At 36.5% G+C, this 19,316-nt stretch overlaps 1 protein-coding gene across 3 annotated transcripts in view; it reads left to right on the top strand.

Annotated features, from left to right (window-relative positions):
- Positions 1-19,316, top strand: part of pot (zona pellucida domain protein papillote) — a 117,096-nt gene that overhangs the window by 80,030 nt on the left and 17,750 nt on the right. For all 3 annotated transcript variants that reach the window (XM_089104415.1, XM_089104414.1, XM_089104416.1), the window contains exons 3-4: positions 2,847-3,016; positions 13,648-13,825. In XM_089104415.1, coding sequence (XP_088960541.1) covers positions 2,847-3,016; positions 13,648-13,825 — 348 coding nt within the window. The remainder of the gene's footprint in view (positions 1-2,846; positions 3,017-13,647; positions 13,826-19,316) is intronic.

Genomic DNA, 19,316 nt, shown 5'->3' with positions numbered 1-19,316 from the left:
TCTGGTGGAGTTTATACTTCATTTTTTTTTAAATTCATATCCTTCAATTTTCACTAATACGAATTCGAGTTTTAAAGGTGGTCTTCCAAAAGGCTTTCTCTTACAACTTTAAAATTTTTAACACAAAAAAAACTATTTGTTCTCCCGTAGAATGGGCGTCCTCCGTCCACAAGAAACCCATTCTTGCGGTGGCAATTTTTTCATTATTTTTTTTCAGCCATTTTTACAACCAACATTAATAAACAAAAAAAAACCAAAATACAACCAACCCATCAACAAAAAACCAAAAATAACCGACGTGCATGAGGGCAAAGAACTGAACAGAATCTTGAACCATGTCTCCTACAGACGAGGAGGCCACCCACGGCTGGGCTGGTCCTTCCAGCTCAAGTGCGTGTGCCCCTCGTCCCCCATTTGCTTGAGTTCTTGATATAATTTTATGAGTCTCAAATGCATTCCAAGATCTAGGGCAGCGGAAGCGATGAATACCACCGGAAAACTTGTTATGCTCAGTAGAAGACTTAGTGTTTATACTTGTGCTAACCAAGCCTAGTTTGATTCACTGAAGCTCATTTGCCCAGTTTTTGAGGGTTGCCATTTGAGCTCTGATTACCCAGATGATTACTGAATCGTGCGAATAAATACCTGAGAAAATAGTTTTTTTTTTAGTTGGTTGCTTTACTTAGCGCTTTTTACTAATAACTCGGTAGTAACAGTTTTTCTGACTGTTGCTTTACAGTTTTCTCTTCAAATACCCAAGGGCATGTGGTTAATACCAAGAAAGTTGGATTCTAAGTACATTCGGGAAAAAGGGATCTGTGTGTTCCAGATTCTTTCGTGTCAAAGCAGCAGATTTCTTTTTTTTTAGTACAATTAAGAATCCGAGATCCAAGGGTGCGTCTTGGCACAGCCACTAAACAGAAAAGCAGGTATGATAAAAGGGAAAGGGACATGTGAAGACGTGACATAAGGCAACTTTTACCGCTGGCCAAGCCATATTGAATAGGGCTGCGAAGCGTAACGTCAATTCTTGGGCGGGAAATTCAAATAACGATGAAACGTGGATGCGTAGACACGTTTTTTCGGAACTTTGCCGAATTGTTTTGGCCTAAAATATTTGACGTAGATCCTACTAATCCACCATACCGATTTCACGTCAAAATGATACTAGGAATATTGACAATCAGTTGTTAGTTACAACTAAAAACCACGTTTCACGGTACTTTGAATTTCGCACCTTGTTTTTTACGTCATCACCGCGCAGCCCTATGTTGTATAACTTAAAAACCGTGTTCCGGGATTTTTTTGAAATTTAGGGATTTTTTCTGAAGAAAAATCAGAATTTTATTTTAGAGTCGGTGGCAATGCTGCATGTCTAATAGGAAAAGGTGACACCATCAGTGCCATCGTAGGGTTTCCTAGTTTTTGCATGAATATCAACAACTTGCAGTCCTCCGTTCTTCTTCTTTAGGTACAGATCAGTTTTCAGTCTTGGGGGTTTTTTTCCTTGCCAAATAAACCCGTAAATAATTTTTTCCAAGTTTTAAAAGATCGCTTTTGAAGGTGCTGAAATATTCGACAGATACCGAATAACAGGCAAGCTGTATATATTTACATGTTGCGCCCTTTGGAATATGCCTCCGGAGGTCTGCCTCCAGCGTGCCTCCGTGCCTCATACCTCCAGGTGTCCCTCAAAATGCCCAGTTGTTACCCCTCGATATTTTCATTATGTTCTGTTTTATTTCACTAGCATTAACCAAACTTCAATGTTCGAGTGTTTATTGCATAACCGATAAGTACCAATGTAGCAGTTAATTGAGTGCATTTCTTTTAATAAGGTGGTTTATAAATATTTCAACAAAAGTCTCGCATGGTGGCTTTTGAACTACTGCAATAAAGAGCCACCCGCGCCTAATCTATCGCATATTCGTTTTTCGTGATTGATTGATTAAATTGCCGTGTTATGAATCACATTGACGACTCTAAATAATGCATTTCTCTTAGTTTGAAGAAAATTCTTTTTTAACTGCTTTTATTTAACTTCATCTATTGATGGGGTCACATCCTCAAAGCAGAAATATCAAACCCTCAGAGAAAATGACATACTCATTTACAGGTAGCCTATGACTTTCATCACCTGTAAGTGATGCTCCCACTATTGGTCGTTTGAAGTAAAGGTTGGCGTGGTCTCGATATAACATTTTACAAGTGGCATTTTGTTGCTATGAAAGTGTGAAATGGTCAATTAGGATGTAGTATGAAATGACCTGAAAGGTTTTCAACAAACGAAATATAGTAAGAAAAAGGAAAACCTTCATGTTTAACAAAATTTTCTTCCTGTCCAAAGTTGTTTTAGGCTAATGATGGAGTTTAGGTAGTAAAGGCCTATTTTCTAGCTATTCATTTCTATGTCATGACTCCGCCACCCTTCTATTTTTGTCCTTTTCTTGGCAGCAAAAAGGATTATTTTTACTTTTACACTTATGAAAATTAAAATAGGCACATTTTTAGTCTTAAAATTTTAATTTTTCCAGATATTAGCAAGAACAATCTGATTTTTTTTTTCTCCTTTTTTATTGCACTCCAAATGCTAAAACTTCGAATAGTATCAAATTTAATTTTCTGGATACATGGGACAATTGTTTTTTTTTTTTTTTTTTTTAATATTAAGTGCAAAATGGGATCACGTTGTTTTTTCAGATTTTTAATTGTTCATTTCACGTTTTGCTTCATTTTTCTTCTTCTGTTCCTTTTTTGGGACTTGTTCCTTTTCCTTTTTTTCTGATTTTGTTCATTTTCTTATTTGTGCAATTACACAGGATAATTAGCCAACTATTTTGTTGTAGATTGTTATATCAACGTTATTAGCGCTTGCTCCACTGATTCAGTCGCAATCAAATTATGCCGTGCGGGGTATTAACACAAATTACTTGGACGAGGGACTACCCTCCGAAGCTGTGTTAAATGGTACAGTGACACAGTTAGATACCCTATCTGATGCGATATTTACCAACAGGTAATTTTATTTTCTTCTAAAACCCTTTCTGTTTTTGAACCTTTTAATTTAACCGAAAATTTGATCGAAATAAAAGAATACAGCGTTAAGTTAAGAGAACAAGAATCAAATAATGTAATTATGACGAAGACGACACTGCCTCTGTATTATTAAATAAAAAAACAAGTTTTTTTTCAAACTGAAAGTAATGAGCGACATTAAAACGAACAGAAATTATTCTGTATATGGGAGAGGCTGTCCCCTCCTCAACGCTTCGCTCTTAATGCTAAAGTTTTTTTTATTGTTTTAAAAAATAAAGTTGTGAGACAGAGTCAAACTTTAGCGTAAAGAGTGAAGCGTTAAGGAGGGGGCAGCCATATTAAAACTTAAAACAAACAGAAATTATTATGTATATTGGGGGGCTGCCACCTCCTTAAAACCTCGTTCTTTACGCTAAAATTTGACTCTTTGTTCCAGTTATTTAAAATGGTTCTTGATACACAGGGGCCGTTTAATTAGAATAATAAGCTTTTCTATAAGTTCTAAGAAAAACTTTAGCGTAAAGAGCGAGGTATTGAGGAGGGAGCAATCCCCGTCTTATATGCAATAATTTCTGTTCCTTTTAAGTTTTAATGTTGCTCCTTACTTCCAGTTGAAGACAAACTTGATTTTTATTTAATTTCTAATCATTTTTAAATAATGCCAGAAAATCCAACTCCCCATCCATGGAAAATCCTCTTCGCCACGAAAAATTCCTCCTAGGAAAGATCCTCCCACATGACCCCGCCCCCAACCGCCAGAAAAATCCCCCCTCCAAAAAATATCGGTTTTCTTCCCAACAGCAAATACTATATGTAAGCATTGGGCAAAGTTCATAGCTTGTGGTCCTTCCCCCAAGGGCTGTGGGTGGTCAAGTCATCCTCAAAGACATAGCTATTAGATCTTTCGACTATGCTGAACAAAATGGATATCTTGAAATTTTGATCGGACTACTTCGGGAAAAAGGGAGTGGGTGGGGAACTAGTTTCCCTCCAATATTTTTGGTTACTTAAAAAGAGCACTAGATCTTTTGATTTCCGGTCAAATAATCCCTCTCCCAGTCTTCTAGGATCACTGGTTCAATACGATCATCCCTGGGAAAAACAAACAAACAAACCAACAAAACAAATAAACACGCATCCGTGATTTTGGCTCTGGCAAAATAATTCTTTTGTACTTTTGTAAATAGGAGCTTGAAACCTCTACAGTAGTTCTCTGATGTGCGAGGGGTTAACAACTGGGCATTTTGAGGGACACCTGGAGGCATGAGGCACGCCGGAGGCATGACTCCGGAGGCATTAAAAATGGACAGGGAGGGAAACTTATAAAATATTCCAAAGGGCGCAATATGTAAATACATACAGCTTGCCTGTTATTCGGTATCTGTCGAATATTTCAGCACCTTCAAAAGCGATCTTTTAAAACTTGGAAAAAATCATTTATGGGTTTATTTGGCAAGGAAAAGAACCCCCAAGACTGAAAACAACTGATATGTACCTAAAGAAGAAGAACAGAGGACTGCAAGTTGTTGATATCCTTGCAAAAACTAGGTAGCCCTACGATGGCACTGATGATGTCACTTTTTCCTATTGCACATGCAGTATTGCCACCAGCTCAAAAATAAAATTCTGATTTTTCTTCCAAAAAAATCCCGAAATTTCAAAAAAAAAAAATCCCGGAACACGGTTTTTAAGTTATACAACATAGGGCTGCGCGGTGATGACGTAAAAAGCAAGGTGCAAAATTCAAAGTACCGTGAAACGTGGTTTCTAGTTGTAACTAACAACTGATTGTCAATATTCCTAGTATTATTTTGACGTGAAAACGTTCTGGTGGAAAAGTAGGATCTACGACAAATATTTTAGGCCAAAACAGTTCGCCAAAGTTCCGAAAAAACGTGTCTACGCATCCACGTTTCATCGTTATTTGAATTTCCCGCCCAAGAATTGACGTCACGCTTCGCAGCACTTTTAAATGCGGTTTGGTCAGCGGTAAAAGATGCCTTTTATCACGTCTTCACACGTCGCTTTCCCTTTTATCATACCTGCTTTTCTGTTTAGTGGCTGTGCCAAGACGCACCCTTGGATCTCGGATTCTTAATTGTACTAAAAAAAAAGAAGGAATCTGCTGCTTTGACACGAAAGAATCCGGAAGAAACACAGATCTCTTTTTCCCGAATGTACTTAGAATCCAACTTTCTTGGTATTAAACCCAGGCCTTTGGGTATTTGAAGAGAAAACTGTAAAGCAACAGTCAGAAAAACTGTTACTACCGAGTTATTAGTAAAAAGCGCTAAGTAAAGCAACCAACTAAAAAAAATAACTAGTTTCTCAGATATTTATTGGCACGTTTCAGTAATGATTTCGATAATCACAGCTCAAATGACAACCCTACGAAACTGGACAAATCAGCTTCAGTAAATCAAACTAAGCTTGATTAGCACAAGTATAAACACTAAGTCTTCTACTACTAAGTCTTCTACTGAGCTGTAAATTTTAAAGTTGTAAGAGAAAGCCTTTTGGAAAACCACCTTTAAAATTCGAATTCGGATTAGTAAAAATTGAAGAACATGAATTTTAAGAAATTGAAGTAAAAATGCCACCGGAAAAGCGTCTCCTAGAGGGGGAAGGACACCCTGGAACGGGGGGAGCGATAGGTATTTGGCAAGAAAAAAGTCAAATGGTAGTGTGCCTTCATGTCCACTAATACATTGACTGGTATATAATAATTTTTTTTTTTGAAGTTTAGGTGATGTGATAATGTATAAAGTTGTAAGATTTATATGTTTTGTATTAAAATATCACCGAGTGGAGAGGAGAAGGGGAGGGAAAAAAAATAACAACTACCTCTGAAAAATGTTGAACATAATTCCTTCTTTTGACACACAGAACATGGCGATGGTGTTGGTTATTGTCTTGAGGTCAGTTTTGGGTTTATGTGCCATTTTTAACATGATGATTGCGATGCTGAAGAGACATCAAAAAAGTGGAACCCTTTCTTCTGGATAAATGAATTCAGCTTTGTGAAGACGTCTGAGTCCAAGCCAAAGACAATGTTGGTGCCGATTTCCATAGAAACGGGTTGTGCTGAATGCATGATATACAGGCTGGAGTCACAGTAACCCTGGTCTACCAATGCGGCAGTTAATGTGAGATCAGCATTCAGCCGGAACCACTGGCACAAAATTCCTATGTCGTCATGGAACGGCATCGCCATATTCTGCGTGTCAACAGAGTGGCATCTTCGCCCAGACAAGTAGCCAAACTGTATGACCCACCCAACTAATACTCTCTTTCCCCTGCCAACCGGTCTGTAAACGCACCATTCACCGATACGCAATTCCAATTTCACACCGACCTCTGCATTGGTTTGTGGTGACTCACGTAGTCCTACTCGTCGGCCCTGGACCATCACTCGTTTTAATCGGTCACTACTCAGCTTCTCAGAGCTTTCCCTCAGAAGCCACAACAGCGTGGATTTTTTTATTGGTGTTATGGAGCCGTCAGAAGTCTTGACAAGACAAAACCTAGAATTCTTCATGTTCATCACAGGCTCACTAACCCAATTTTTCTCAACTTGGTGTTTCACACAGTGAGCAATCATTGGCAAATCTTCAAAGATGCCGTCACTTTCCAAGCCCGATTCAGTGTCAGTTGCGGAATCCTTTTCCTGCTTATTGGACAGATTATTTTCCTCTCAGTCATCGTCTGAGTCACTGTCGCGGAGTACAGAAAGACGAATATTCGGTACTTGGTGACCGAAAGCAGAAAGTACGTCGTCGGGTATCAAGGCTTTCATTATTCGCTGGCTTTCAATACGAGCTCGCCCTAGCTCGAGCTTGATTTCATCGTCCCCGGGCAAAGAAAAATCGGAACTGACAGACACAACACCAATGGATCTAACTCGCTTGGCCTTGGGCAAGGACAACTGTTCATTAGAATATTAAGGTTCAAAATACGTTATACTTTCTTATCGACGAATTCGATGTAGAAGTTGGAGGAACGAAAAGTTTATTACAGTACTGTAAGTGCTGGTTTGAGACCGCATCTTCCTAAAAAAATCTTCACACGGTTGGCTATTCATGTCGGAGAGTTTGAAAAGAAGAGTTTGTCGGAGAGTTTGTTCGAGCCCAAGCCGTTTGAATCGACGAATGAGAAGCACTAGGGAATGCATATTTATCTCTAGGCAATGGTAAAGGTTTGTTGTAATAACATTCTCGTTCAAAGCATAATGTCCACTTTTTAGGACCCAGGATCTCCAATGTCGAACGCAGTAAACAACACGACCAAATAAAGATAGCCTCTCAAGAGGAGAAAGCTTGACGTCGTAAAAAACGCGCCGTACGCTTTCCATAAGCCAAAGATAAAACTGTGTTCCTTCGCTTCCAGGAACACGCTGTTTCAGGTGTGCCGGAGGCACGGAGGCACAGCCGGAGGCACGAAGGGAGGGACACCTGCGACGGTCAGTTATTAGCCCCTCGCTGATATGCTGAATCTGATGGTTTGATCTTCATTTAGGTCACTTGATGTTATGGAGTGTTCCCCCCCCCTTTTTAAAAACTAGACAAATTTTCCCAGGCTCGTAACTTTTAATGGGTGACAGTAAACTTGATAAATTTTGTATATTTTGAATAAGCATTAAAACTCGATTCTTTTGATGTATCCATTGTTATCAAGACTCTGTTTATTAGCGTTTCGGTTATTGAGCCGTATCGCTCCTTACTTATAGTTCGTTACCACGAACTGTTTGAAAGTTAAACAGTCCCAGAATTCATACTTCAGCGAAGTCCAACCAGGACTGATAGATAAAACAACACGAAACGAGGCAATTCATTCAGGTGCATTAAAATCAAGAATATGTTTTTAATGCTGTTTTTGCCTTTTTGGCAGCTAACCTTAAAGGTCCTGTCGTTTTTTTTTTTTTTTTTTTTTTTTTTTTTTTTTTTTTTTTTTGTAACGAGAATCAAGAATATTTCTTGGAAAGTTCGTTTTCTCTATACTCCCTTTAAGGTTCTCCAAGCCAGTGGCGGATCCAGGGGGGCGAGGGGCGCCCCCCCCCCCTCGCGTAGTCTAAAGTAGTGTAATTTACTTAATTAACTCAAGGTTGTGTTAACTAAACTTGCTCCTAACGCAAGTTTATCGGATAAGCCTATTTTGCGTCCCCCTAAAAATATTTTTTATTGGATCAAACTATTTGGCCTCCCCCCCCCCCTCCTAAAAAAATCCTGGATCCGCCCCTGCTTCGAGCATCTGTGAGGCATTGTCTGACAGGAGAGAGGCAGTGGAAAAGAAATCAATAAAAATTAGTAAATAATGAAGGAAAAGTCTTATGTAGAGTTCCTTAATAGAAGAGACGCGTCGGATAATCGATCAATAAGAAGTTATAAATTATGAACCATAAGTCCCCTCAAATCTCCCATATTTTCTGAGCCAATCGTGTTGCCCTTGAAGAAAGAAGAACAAAAATGTACTTAAGTTTTACTAATTCGGCTGTGTAAACAAATTCATTTCTTACTAGTAATTTTTGTCCCTTTGCACCATGTCTCCCACTTTTGGCTTCAACTAAAATCGTTGTTGTAACCCAATCAAAGTCTCCATAGAGATACAAAAGATCTTACGTTCCCTATACGTTCCCTATTACATTGCTCTGTTTCATTGTTGGACTTGATTAAAATATAGGCTACCACTCAAAGTTCTCTATCCCTCATGCGTTATACTTTTAATAGGCCGGATATTGACATACCATAAATGAAACCCAAATTTCAATTGACTGTTACATTTTGGGTTTTTCGCCCAAATGTTTATATTTTGGTGAAATAAAAAACGCGGTCTAAAGCCCCAAAGCTGAGGTAAAATGGCCGTCAAGCGGCTTATCAACCTTGAAGATGTCAATGCTTACACAATTAAGTTAGTCTTTGACAATAACAGTAAAGATATTGTACGTTTTTTTCAATTAACTATATTCAGTAGTTTTTTTTTATTCAGAGTTTCTCAAGTCTTTCTGTATGTCACAGAACCAATTTAAAATGGGTTAGCAGAAATAACGGTTAAAGTAAAGAGGTTACTTTTTTTAATTTAAGTAATTAATTTCGCGCCAAATTTGAATAATAGTGAGAAAGAATAAAAGGGCAGGTCAAAGAATAACGCCAACTGTGGCTTGTGAAAGTAAATTAATCTAATTCTGTGTTTCAAAAGTGTGGTTAAAATTCTCTCAGAATTGTATGCACTGGTGTTGAAAGGGTTTTGATTAAGCTTCATAAGAGAGATAAAATTCTTGGGAAAAACGTGATACTCCTGAAAAAGATTATTAATAATTATCCAAGTGTCTATTAACATTATGCTAAAGAAAGTCTTGTTCTAGAGAAGCAGTAATAGTAACTAGATCAATTATGGAAATTTGTGGTTAAATTTCCACAGAATTAGATGCAGCAGTAGTGAAATGAAGCTTAAAACGAATTAGGTTGTTTTGGAAAGCTCACGGCGGTACTGCTAAAGTTTATTTCGGTTATTTAGTGTAATTAATATTTATTTCGATTCTATTTTATTATTGTTATTTTAATAATATTTTTATTTCATTTCAGATTTATTGAAATTTAATTGAAATCCAATCTATTGTAATATCATTTTTATTTCAATCATATTGATCATCTTTATTATTGTTTGGATTTTATTTATCATTATTATTATTATTACTATTGTTTAGTGTTGTTTTGAAAATTAGAATTTCAATATGAATTTACATCCTGTGACAAAAAGAGCTTATTGTATAAAGATTTCCAATACAAACAATTAAATGCATCATAACTGATGAATGGCTAATAAGTTTGGTGGACATGAACAAATAGAGAATAGCAAAGAATATTCAAGAAAAGTACTTTTAAGTTTAAAATTATGAAAAGGAACAACTAGAAATACTGAGTAGGATTTTTTTTTTTTTTTTTTTTTTTTTTTTTTTTTTTTTTTTTTTTTGCTTATTTCACCCTTACGAATCTTAAGATATCCAATGGTTTTAAATATAAGGTATCAGGAGCAGTGGCGGATCCAGGTGGCGACCCCCTATCGTAGTCTAAACTAGTGTGATTTACATAATTGACTCAAGTTTGCGTTAATTGTCCCAGTTAAAGATAGGAATGGGGTGGCAATTAGCGATAAGGAAAAAGCTATAGCGAGATGGTCCGAACATTTTGAGAACTTGCTTAACCGAGATAGAGTTGCAGGAAAAAATATAGAGGACAATGAAAAAGTTTGTGATCCTTTGGATGTGAAGGAAGATTTGTTTTGTGAGGAGGAATTAGCAACAGTACTAAAAGGTTAAAGAATAATAAGGCTCCAGGTGCTGATAAGGTAGTAAATGAGTTTCTTAAATATGGTGGCTCTGAGGTTAGAAATAAGTTATTGAAGATTATGAATATGATTTTTGAAAAAGGGAAAGTACCTAAAGATTTTTGAAAACCTTAATTGATCAGCTCTATAAGAAAGATGATAAGAGTGAGTGCGGTAATTTTCGAGGAATTAGTCTGGTCTATTTAGGTAGAAAATTTCTTAGTAATATGATACTTTTTAAACTGAGAGATGCTGTAGACAAAGTTTTAAGATAAGAACAGGGCGGTTTTAGAAAAGGTAAAGGATGTGTCAACCAAATTTTCACACTTAGGTTAATAATTGAGAAGTGCCTGAGTTGTCAACCTTTGGTCCTCAGTTTTATAGATTATGAGCAAGCGTTCGATTCTGTTGATAGAGGAGCTTTAGTAAAGGTTTTATCCTTGTATGGTACATCAGACAAATACATTAAAGTGATAGGTGCTATGTACGAGAATAGCACTACTGTGGTTCAGGTAGAAAATGAGGTCAGAAGCGGGTTTTGTATCAAATTAGGGGTTAAGCAGGGTTTTATTCTATCTCCCTTTATATATATCATTTTGAAGGACTTTGTTTTAAGGAGCACAGGAAAGGCAATGGGAGACCACGGAATCAACTGGGGAGGAAAAAGTCTCCTAGACTTGGTTTATGCTGATGATTTAAGCATCCTAGATGAGAGTGTGAGCAAAATGAATGAAGTTTTAGAGTTTTTGCGAGTTCAGGGTGCTAGTATTTGTTTGAAAATTAGTGTTAGGAAGACTAAGTCACAAAGGCTAGGAATTAGTGAAGATGAAAAGGTGACGTTGGTTAATGAAAAGATTGATCAGGTGGGAAGCTTCACTTACCTTGGTAGTATTATTAGTAAAGATGGTGGGAGCAGTTAAGATGTTAAAAATAGACTAGCCAAGGCACAGGGTGTTTTTTCACAGTTAAAAAAAAGTCTGGAAGAATAGGAAGATAAGTCTGCAAACCAAGATTAGAATATTAGAAGATACAGTGATGACAGTGGTCAAATATGGCTTTGAAGCATGGACGCTCCAAAAAGTGGATGAAGATTTGCTAGATGTTTTCCAGAGAAATTGCTTAAGGATTGTTCTGGGTACCCGGCTGACTGACCGTATTTCAAACAATAGGCTATACGAAAAATGTGGTTCAATACCGCTTTCTAGGTCTATAATGAAAGAAAGGTTGAGGTGGTTAGGGCCTGTTGTGTGAATGAAGGATAATAGATTGCCGAAGATTGTTCTTTTCGGCCAACCATCTAGGGCTAAACGGAAAGCAGGTCGCCCCCGTCTGGGGTGGGAGGACGTCATAAAGAAAGATTTAAAGGAAATGGGAACCTCGTGGGCGGATGTAAAAAGGGAGGCTTTGAATAGATTGGGGTGGCGGAGGAGCGTGCGTAGCTGTGTTGGCCTCAGGCGGCTTGTTGCTGCGATGAGTTGTTAGTAGTAGTAGTATTGACCATCTTGGAACCTGTTTGATGTTTGAGTCAAGCGTTGACGATGATTGATAGAAAGTTTGAATGACTCAGTCGTTTCCTAGACGGTCAATCATGCTTTTATCAATTGATTGACGGAAGTTTTGATCAAAATGATTGACCTTCTAGGGTTTCCTTTAAATCTTTCCTGGCGGCGTCTTCCCATCCTCTCCGAGGACGTTCTTCTCTCCGTTTACCCAGCACGATTTTTGGCAACCTAACATCTATCTCACATTTAAAAACATTTTTTATTGTAAGCTTGGCAGGGTTTCTTATCCATCAAAATCCACACACCAAGCAAAAATTCTTCCATTAAAATAATGTGTATAAACGTTGATAAGACACAGCCCTGCTTAATTCCTTCTTTGGCCCCAATTTCATGAGGAGAAGAGCTGGATGGAAGTCATCCATCCACGTAAGCCGTCCATCCATCTCTCATCCATTTCTTGTTGAGCTTGATAATGAGCTCTAATTCAACTGTGCCTTGAGACCAGTGTAGAGCCGGATGGAGAAATCCATCTTTTGTTGAAGAAATGATAGTTATAACCCGGACAGAAGATGAACATGAGTTCTGCTGCCATCTTCGTGAAAATGAACCCTTACACTGAACTAACTACTTACCTAGCTTTTCACCTTAACAACAGCAATATTATTACCGTAAATTGCGCTAATCTCTTTCACGTACTTATCTGACATACCATGCACGATTTGGTGCCTGACGGTCAACCATTTTGATCAAAAGCTTCGGTTAATTGATTGACTCAAGCATGATTGATCTTCTAGAAACCTGTTTGACGCCTGAGTCAAGCGTTAACGGTGATTGATAGAAATCACGGGATTTGAATGACTCAATCATTTTGATCAAGAGCAGGGTGTTAGATTAGGTTTTGGCCGAAATTGAAAGGCTGATTGAAGGGTCAATTGAATATTGATTGAAGCACACATCAATGGATTGACGGAAACTTTTGATCAAAATAGTTGACCGTCTAGAGCCGCCTTAAGTTAAAGTTAAATTAGGTTAGATTATGTTAGATTAGGTTAGGTCAATTTGGTTATAAATATCACAAATGGGTTAAAAACCTAACCTAACCTAACCCAACATAACCTATCATTAAAGTCATCATCAAACCTTGCATTAAATTGAAAAAGTTGACTGGTAACACTGACTAAATCCAAGGAGAAAAAAAGGTATTTTGGACATTCACCAAATTCGGACATTCACGTTTACATCTCCATTAATGAGGCGCTAATCCTTCATAGTCCTAATAAACGTTTCATCGGCCTTTTTACTAAAAAGTTTGATATTTTCTTGCATTTTGTTAATATTTTGTGTTTTGACAAAACGAATAAGGGTTTCAAATAGGGATAGGTCTTTTATTAGACAGTGAAAAGAACAAAAACAAAAGTTCTGAATATTTCGAAGACACAGTCGGTTCCCATCATCAGCAGAAATACTGCTTTCTGTATTTCTGCTGATGATGGAGACCAGCTATGTCTTCAAAATATTCAGTTTTTTTTTTTTACTATCTAATAAAGACCTTATCCCTATTTGAAACTCTTATTCGTTTCGTAAAGAAAGGCAGTGTGGTCTGTGAAAAAATTAAACGTCGTATTTGTGTTTTGTTTACTTATCTTGTGTTTGGTGTTGACTGTAGCTTGGTTCTTCAATTTATTTCTTTTTTTTACTGCACTTTTTTCCCTGTTGTAAGTTGGCAAGAAATACATTATTATTACTTATTTATTATAACAGAAGGATAGCTGAAAAATATTTATTTCAGAACGACTGCCTCTCTCAGCTGCGCCACACGTGCCATGGATATATCAATGGAGTTTAAAGAACCATTTTTTGGAATAGTTTATGCCAATTTTGATAGAAATGCTGCATGTTCTTTCATTGGAAATGGCTCAACTAAATACGAACTTCAATTACCGCTGCGGGGGTGTGGCACAATCCAGGCAAGTAAACTCACCCCTTTCCAGATCAGGTGGTCAGTGTGAAGATGGTCATTTGTGGAGGTTGGAGAGCCTTTCACAGCGTTAAATCATAAATAAAAATGTGCAATTAGGGGGACTATTTTCCGGAAAGCCTTGTGAAGTCTCATCTTTTTTTTTTTTAATGAACACACTTGTCAGGTAGACATACGTCTATATTTCATCCTCTCTATGAATGAGAAACTTTCTAATATAATTTGTCCCTAGAATCAGATGACGAGAGAGTAACTGCTCATAATATTACTTGTATTTATTAATTTCGCTTTATTTTTTTCTTTTCCTTTTTATTGAACGGTCCTCACCCCTTGTCAGTAATACATCTACTCTTTTTAAACGAGCAATTGTGCCTTTATTCATGTAATATGTTAAGAAATATAAATATAGTTTTTTTAAAGCGCTCCATATATTTTCTTAATTGGCAACTTGGAGTTTTCTGGCCTTTAAAAGCGATCTAGATGGATCACAAGTTTGAGGAAAGTCGTATAGTACCTTAGTTTTGTAAAAAAAATTTGTAAATGAGGTCATGTTCATCGATCTTCATATTACAATTTAAAGCGCAAATCATATCCTTTTTTCCCAGGGGTGGAATCATTTTTGGTATCTATGACCCATGCGACATTGTGCAAGATGATGAATGACTCCGAACATCTAAAGTAAAAGGCATGGAACAAGCAACGGTGAGAATCACCTAGAATTCCAAACGATAATTTTGCAGACTGAAATATGTGGTTAGAAGACAATCCTAACAGATAAAACAAAGTACATGGGCAAAATGTCCGAAGTAACGATGAAGGAAAATGAAGAACAACGAGATATGTGGTTAGTAGAAGTGCGACAATAAGTGTCACAATGATTCACAAGTCAAAAACATGGATAACGAAATCTGCGGTTAGGAATTTCTTAGTTCAATTAAAATTGCTGATTTGTCTCCCTATGACTTAAAACTAAAGAATAACGCGATAAATACATAATTCAACTCAAGCCAGAATTTCTTAATTCAATTGATATTGCTTATTTGCCACCTTATGAGCTATAGCTAAAAATTAACACGATAAATACGCTAAATGCGTAGTTTGTATGTATCAATGGAACATGCCTGATTGTCATGCAAAATTATAGAAAATCATTAATGGATTTGAACAGCTAAAGCAAAAGGCATAAAAAAAAATTTCTGAGGTAACGTTGAACCAAAATGAAGCACAGCGACATCTATGGTTAGAAGACATGCAACAATAAGCGTCAAAGCTATTCACGAATGTTAATGATGGCCAAAAAAAATATGTGGTTAGGAAGTTCTTAATTTAATTGACATTGCTGATTAGCCATTCTATTACCTGAAACTAAAGAATAACACGATAAATGAGTAACTTAGATTTAGATCTTTCAGAGGGTGTTTGCAATGGAACATGCCTGATTGTTGCTGAACTATATGACAACGTAATTAAGCAAAAAGAAAATTACTGGGAAAAGGCTGGAAAGGGAGTTTTTTGCATTTACTACGTCATGCAAAATAATACAAGGTGAGGAATGAATAAGAACAGCTAAAACAGAAGGCATGAACAAAATATCAGAAGTAATAAACAACAAAATGAATCACAACGAGATCTGTGGTTAGGAGACATACGACAAAATCACGATAGATCACAAATGAAAATGATGGACAACAAAATCTGCGGTTAAAAGAACGGACAACGAAATCTTATGTTAAAATACAAGCGACAGCAAGGATCATATTGGACCTTAAAAGAAATATGTGGTTAAAACAGAATCAATAGCAAGAATCACTACGAGTAGCAGGAGAATACACATTCTATAAAATTTATGATATTGTGGAAGGATAAACAGGAAGGAAGAGTTGAATTCATGCCATAATTTACAATGAGATCTGTGGTTAGAAGACAAATCAAAATTACAATGGAATGAAGGACCGTGTTAGGTTATCGTCTGTGAAGAATGAGAAGGAAGGAAGAATTGAATTTAAACCACAATTTCTTAATTCAGTTGAAATTGCTGATTTGTCGCCGTATGAGTTAAAACTAAAGAATGACACCATAATTTGTGGTGGAGCGAAGATCATATCGAATCATAAATTAAAATCCGCGGTTCAGGACGACGCATATAGTTTATTCTTCTTATGCATGGGGAAGTTTATAATACGGTCTATGCCTGGGTTTAGGCGTCAATATTACCTACTAAAAACGTTACTTGTAATAGTTAATTTTAATTAATTTCAGGTTTTGTTTATTGATTAATACGCGCTCAACCTCTTTCGATATAATTTCCTAATGTTATCCCTCTTGTATGGGGAATTTTTTGCTTTTGTCTGAGTATAGGCAATGAAAGTCACTACTTGTAACATACTTTTTTGGTTATTTTTTATTATTGTCATAATTATGACATTGATTATTTTACTTTATTTTCTTTTTTCCTTATTACTTAGCACCCCCTCACTCGACCAGATAGACGTTTTATTCTATCATCTCGGTCACTATGATAATAATAATAATAATTAATTTTTAACCCACATCATCCCTGCCCAAGTTATGACGTCGAGACCACCTGCTTATAAAATTTTGAATTCTTTTCTTTTACGCTTTCTATTCTATTTATTATTTGATCCCTACCTGGACAGAGATGTTTTGAAAAACTAGTTGAAAGTTGAGTTGAAATTACGACCTGAAAATTAGGATGGGTTGCAATGAACTGATTAGTTGCATCAGTAAAACAGGGTATTTGGTAGGGATATTTATCAAGCAGCTTCACTTGGTAGTCACTCACATCACCACCGCCTCAGCATCTCTTGCCTAATATCAAACTAAAAAATATTTTTTATGTATTAATATCATTTTTTTCCTCTTTTTACGATTTAATATCTCTGAGGCAATTTATGTTTTCCTAAAATTTTAGCTCTAGACCTATCAAACAGTTCGTGGTAACGAACTGTAAGTAAGGAGCGACCCGGCTCAATAGTAACCAAAATTCCAAAATACAGAATTTTGATGCCAATAGATATGTCAAAGAAATCATGTTTTTTATGTTGATTTCAAATATATAAAGTTCTTCAAGTTTAATTTTACCCATTAAAAGTTATGTGCCTGAGAAAATGTTACTCATTTTCGAAAAAAGGGGAAAACACCCCCTAAAAGTCATAGAACTTTAATGAAAATCACACCGTCAGATTCAGCGTATCACAGAATCCTACTGTAGATGCTCCCATCTGCAAAAATGTGGAATTTTGTATTTTTTTTTTTTTGTCAGAAGAAAGATCACGGATGAGTGTATTTTTTTTTTTTTTTTTTTTTTTTTTTTTTTTCCGGGGCGATCTTATCGATCCAGTAGTCCTATAATATCATAAGAGGGCTCATTTCAACTGAAATTAAAAGTTCTAGTGCCCTTTTTAAGTGACAAAAAAAATTGGAGGGCAATTTGGCCCCTCCCACGCTCATTTTTTCCCGAAGTCCCCCAATTAAAAATTTGAGATAACCATTTTGTTCAGCATAGTTGAAAATCTAATAAATATGTCTTTTAGGATGACTTAATCCCCCACAGTTCTCAGGAGAAGGGCTGCAAGTTATGAACTTTGCCCATTGTTTACATATAGTATTGGTTATTGGGAAGTATACAGACATTTTCAAGAAGGATTTTTTTCGAGTGGGGGGGCGGGCTGGAGGAGGGGGTTACTCGGGAGAATCTTTCCTTGGAGGATGTTTCCTTGGGGTAAGGGACATTTATATGAAGGGGGCACAGGAATTCCCAGCATTATTTAAAAAACGATCAGAAATTAAACTTAAAAAAACAAGTTTTTTCAACTGAAAATAAGAAGCAACATCAGAACTTAAAACGAACAGAAATTATTACGTATATGAGGGGGTTCGCCCCCAAGTCAATACCTCGCTCTTTATGCTACAGTTTTTTTTTAGTGCTTTCAAAAGAGCTATCTATTCTAATTAAAGCCTTTGTGATTCAGGGGTTTTTGATTTAAACAAAATTTTAACTTTACTGTAAAGAGCGTGGTATTGACTAAGGGGAGAATCCCCTCATATACGTAATAACATATACGTAATAAAAAAACAAACAAGCGATATGGCTCAATAGCAGTAAAAACTTTAAAAAACGGGATTTTGATGTCAATAAATGTATCAAAAGAATGGGCTTAAAATGCTGATTCTAAATATATAAATTCTATTAAGTTTAGTATCACTCATCAAAGGCTACGAGCCTGAGAAAATTTACCTGATTTTGGAAAGAGGGGGGAAACATCCCCTACAAGTTAAAGAATTTTAATGAAAATCACACCGTCAGATTCAGCGTATCAGAAAACCCTATTACATAGGTTTCAAGCTCATATCTCCAAAAATGTGCAACTTTGTATTTTTTGCCAGAATAAATATCACTGATGCATGTTTATTTTTTTTTTTCAGGGGTAATCGTACCGACCCAGTGGTCCTAGAACATAAAGAGAGGGCTCATTCAAACGGAAATTAAAATTTATAGTGCCCTTTTTAAGTGACCAAAAATGCTGGAGGGCAACTAGACCCCCTCCAACGCCCCTTTTTTCCCAATTTCGTCTGATCAAAATTTTGACAAAGCTATTTTGTCCACCATAGTTGAAAAACTCAAAAAATATATCTTTGAAGGTAACAAATTTCCCCTAGAGCCCTTATTGAAAGGTCCTAAAGCTATAAATTTGCCAAATGTATACGCATAGTATTTGTTATTGGGAACTATGCATATATTTTTTTTTTGGGGGGGGGGGGTGAATTTTCTGCTGTTTTTTTTACACAAGAAAGATTTTCCATGGGGAGGCTAGGTTACAGTAAGGACACTTTTCACGGGACATTTTACACTGGGGGAATTTGCCAAAATTCCAATATGAAATTATTTTTATGTGTCACGCTTTCATTTTGCCGACTTACTTTTACGCGTGAACATGTTAAAGGTAATTGTGTGGGGTAAATTATCACTAAGATTGAATTATCTAGAGAATATTTCTGTAGGGAGGAGGGATCTTTCTGTGGAGGTGGAGCTAGGCTTCCTGGCATTATTTAAAAACCGATCAGAAATTAAATGAAAAAACAAATTTCTTCAAATGAAAGTAAGAAACATTATTAAAACTTAAAACAAAACAGAAATTATTATGTATATGTGGGGGTTTCCCCTCCTCAACACCTTACTCTTTACGCTGAATGCTGAATTTTGTCACAATTCCTTATGAACGACGCCTGAAACACAAGGGTTATTTAATTAGAACGATTGTAAGTTGAACATTTCGATGAAGGGGGTGCTGGATTTCCCAGCATTATTTAAAAAACGATCAGAAATTGAATTAGAAAAAAAACAAGTTTTCTCAACTGAAAGTAAGAAGCAACATTAGAACTCAAAACGAGCAGAAATGATTACGTATATGAGGGGGTTCGCCCCCAAGTCAATACCTCGCTCTTTACGCTACAGTTTT

This window comes from Artemia sp. Qi Xiang Cuo, chromosome 18 (assembly GCF_049724085.1).
Source record: "Artemia sp. Qi Xiang Cuo chromosome 18, ASM4972408v1, whole genome shotgun sequence".
Taxonomy (NCBI): domain Eukaryota; kingdom Metazoa; phylum Arthropoda; class Branchiopoda; order Anostraca; family Artemiidae; genus Artemia; species Artemia sp. Qi Xiang Cuo.
This window is presented reverse-complemented; position numbering and strand designations above follow the sequence as displayed.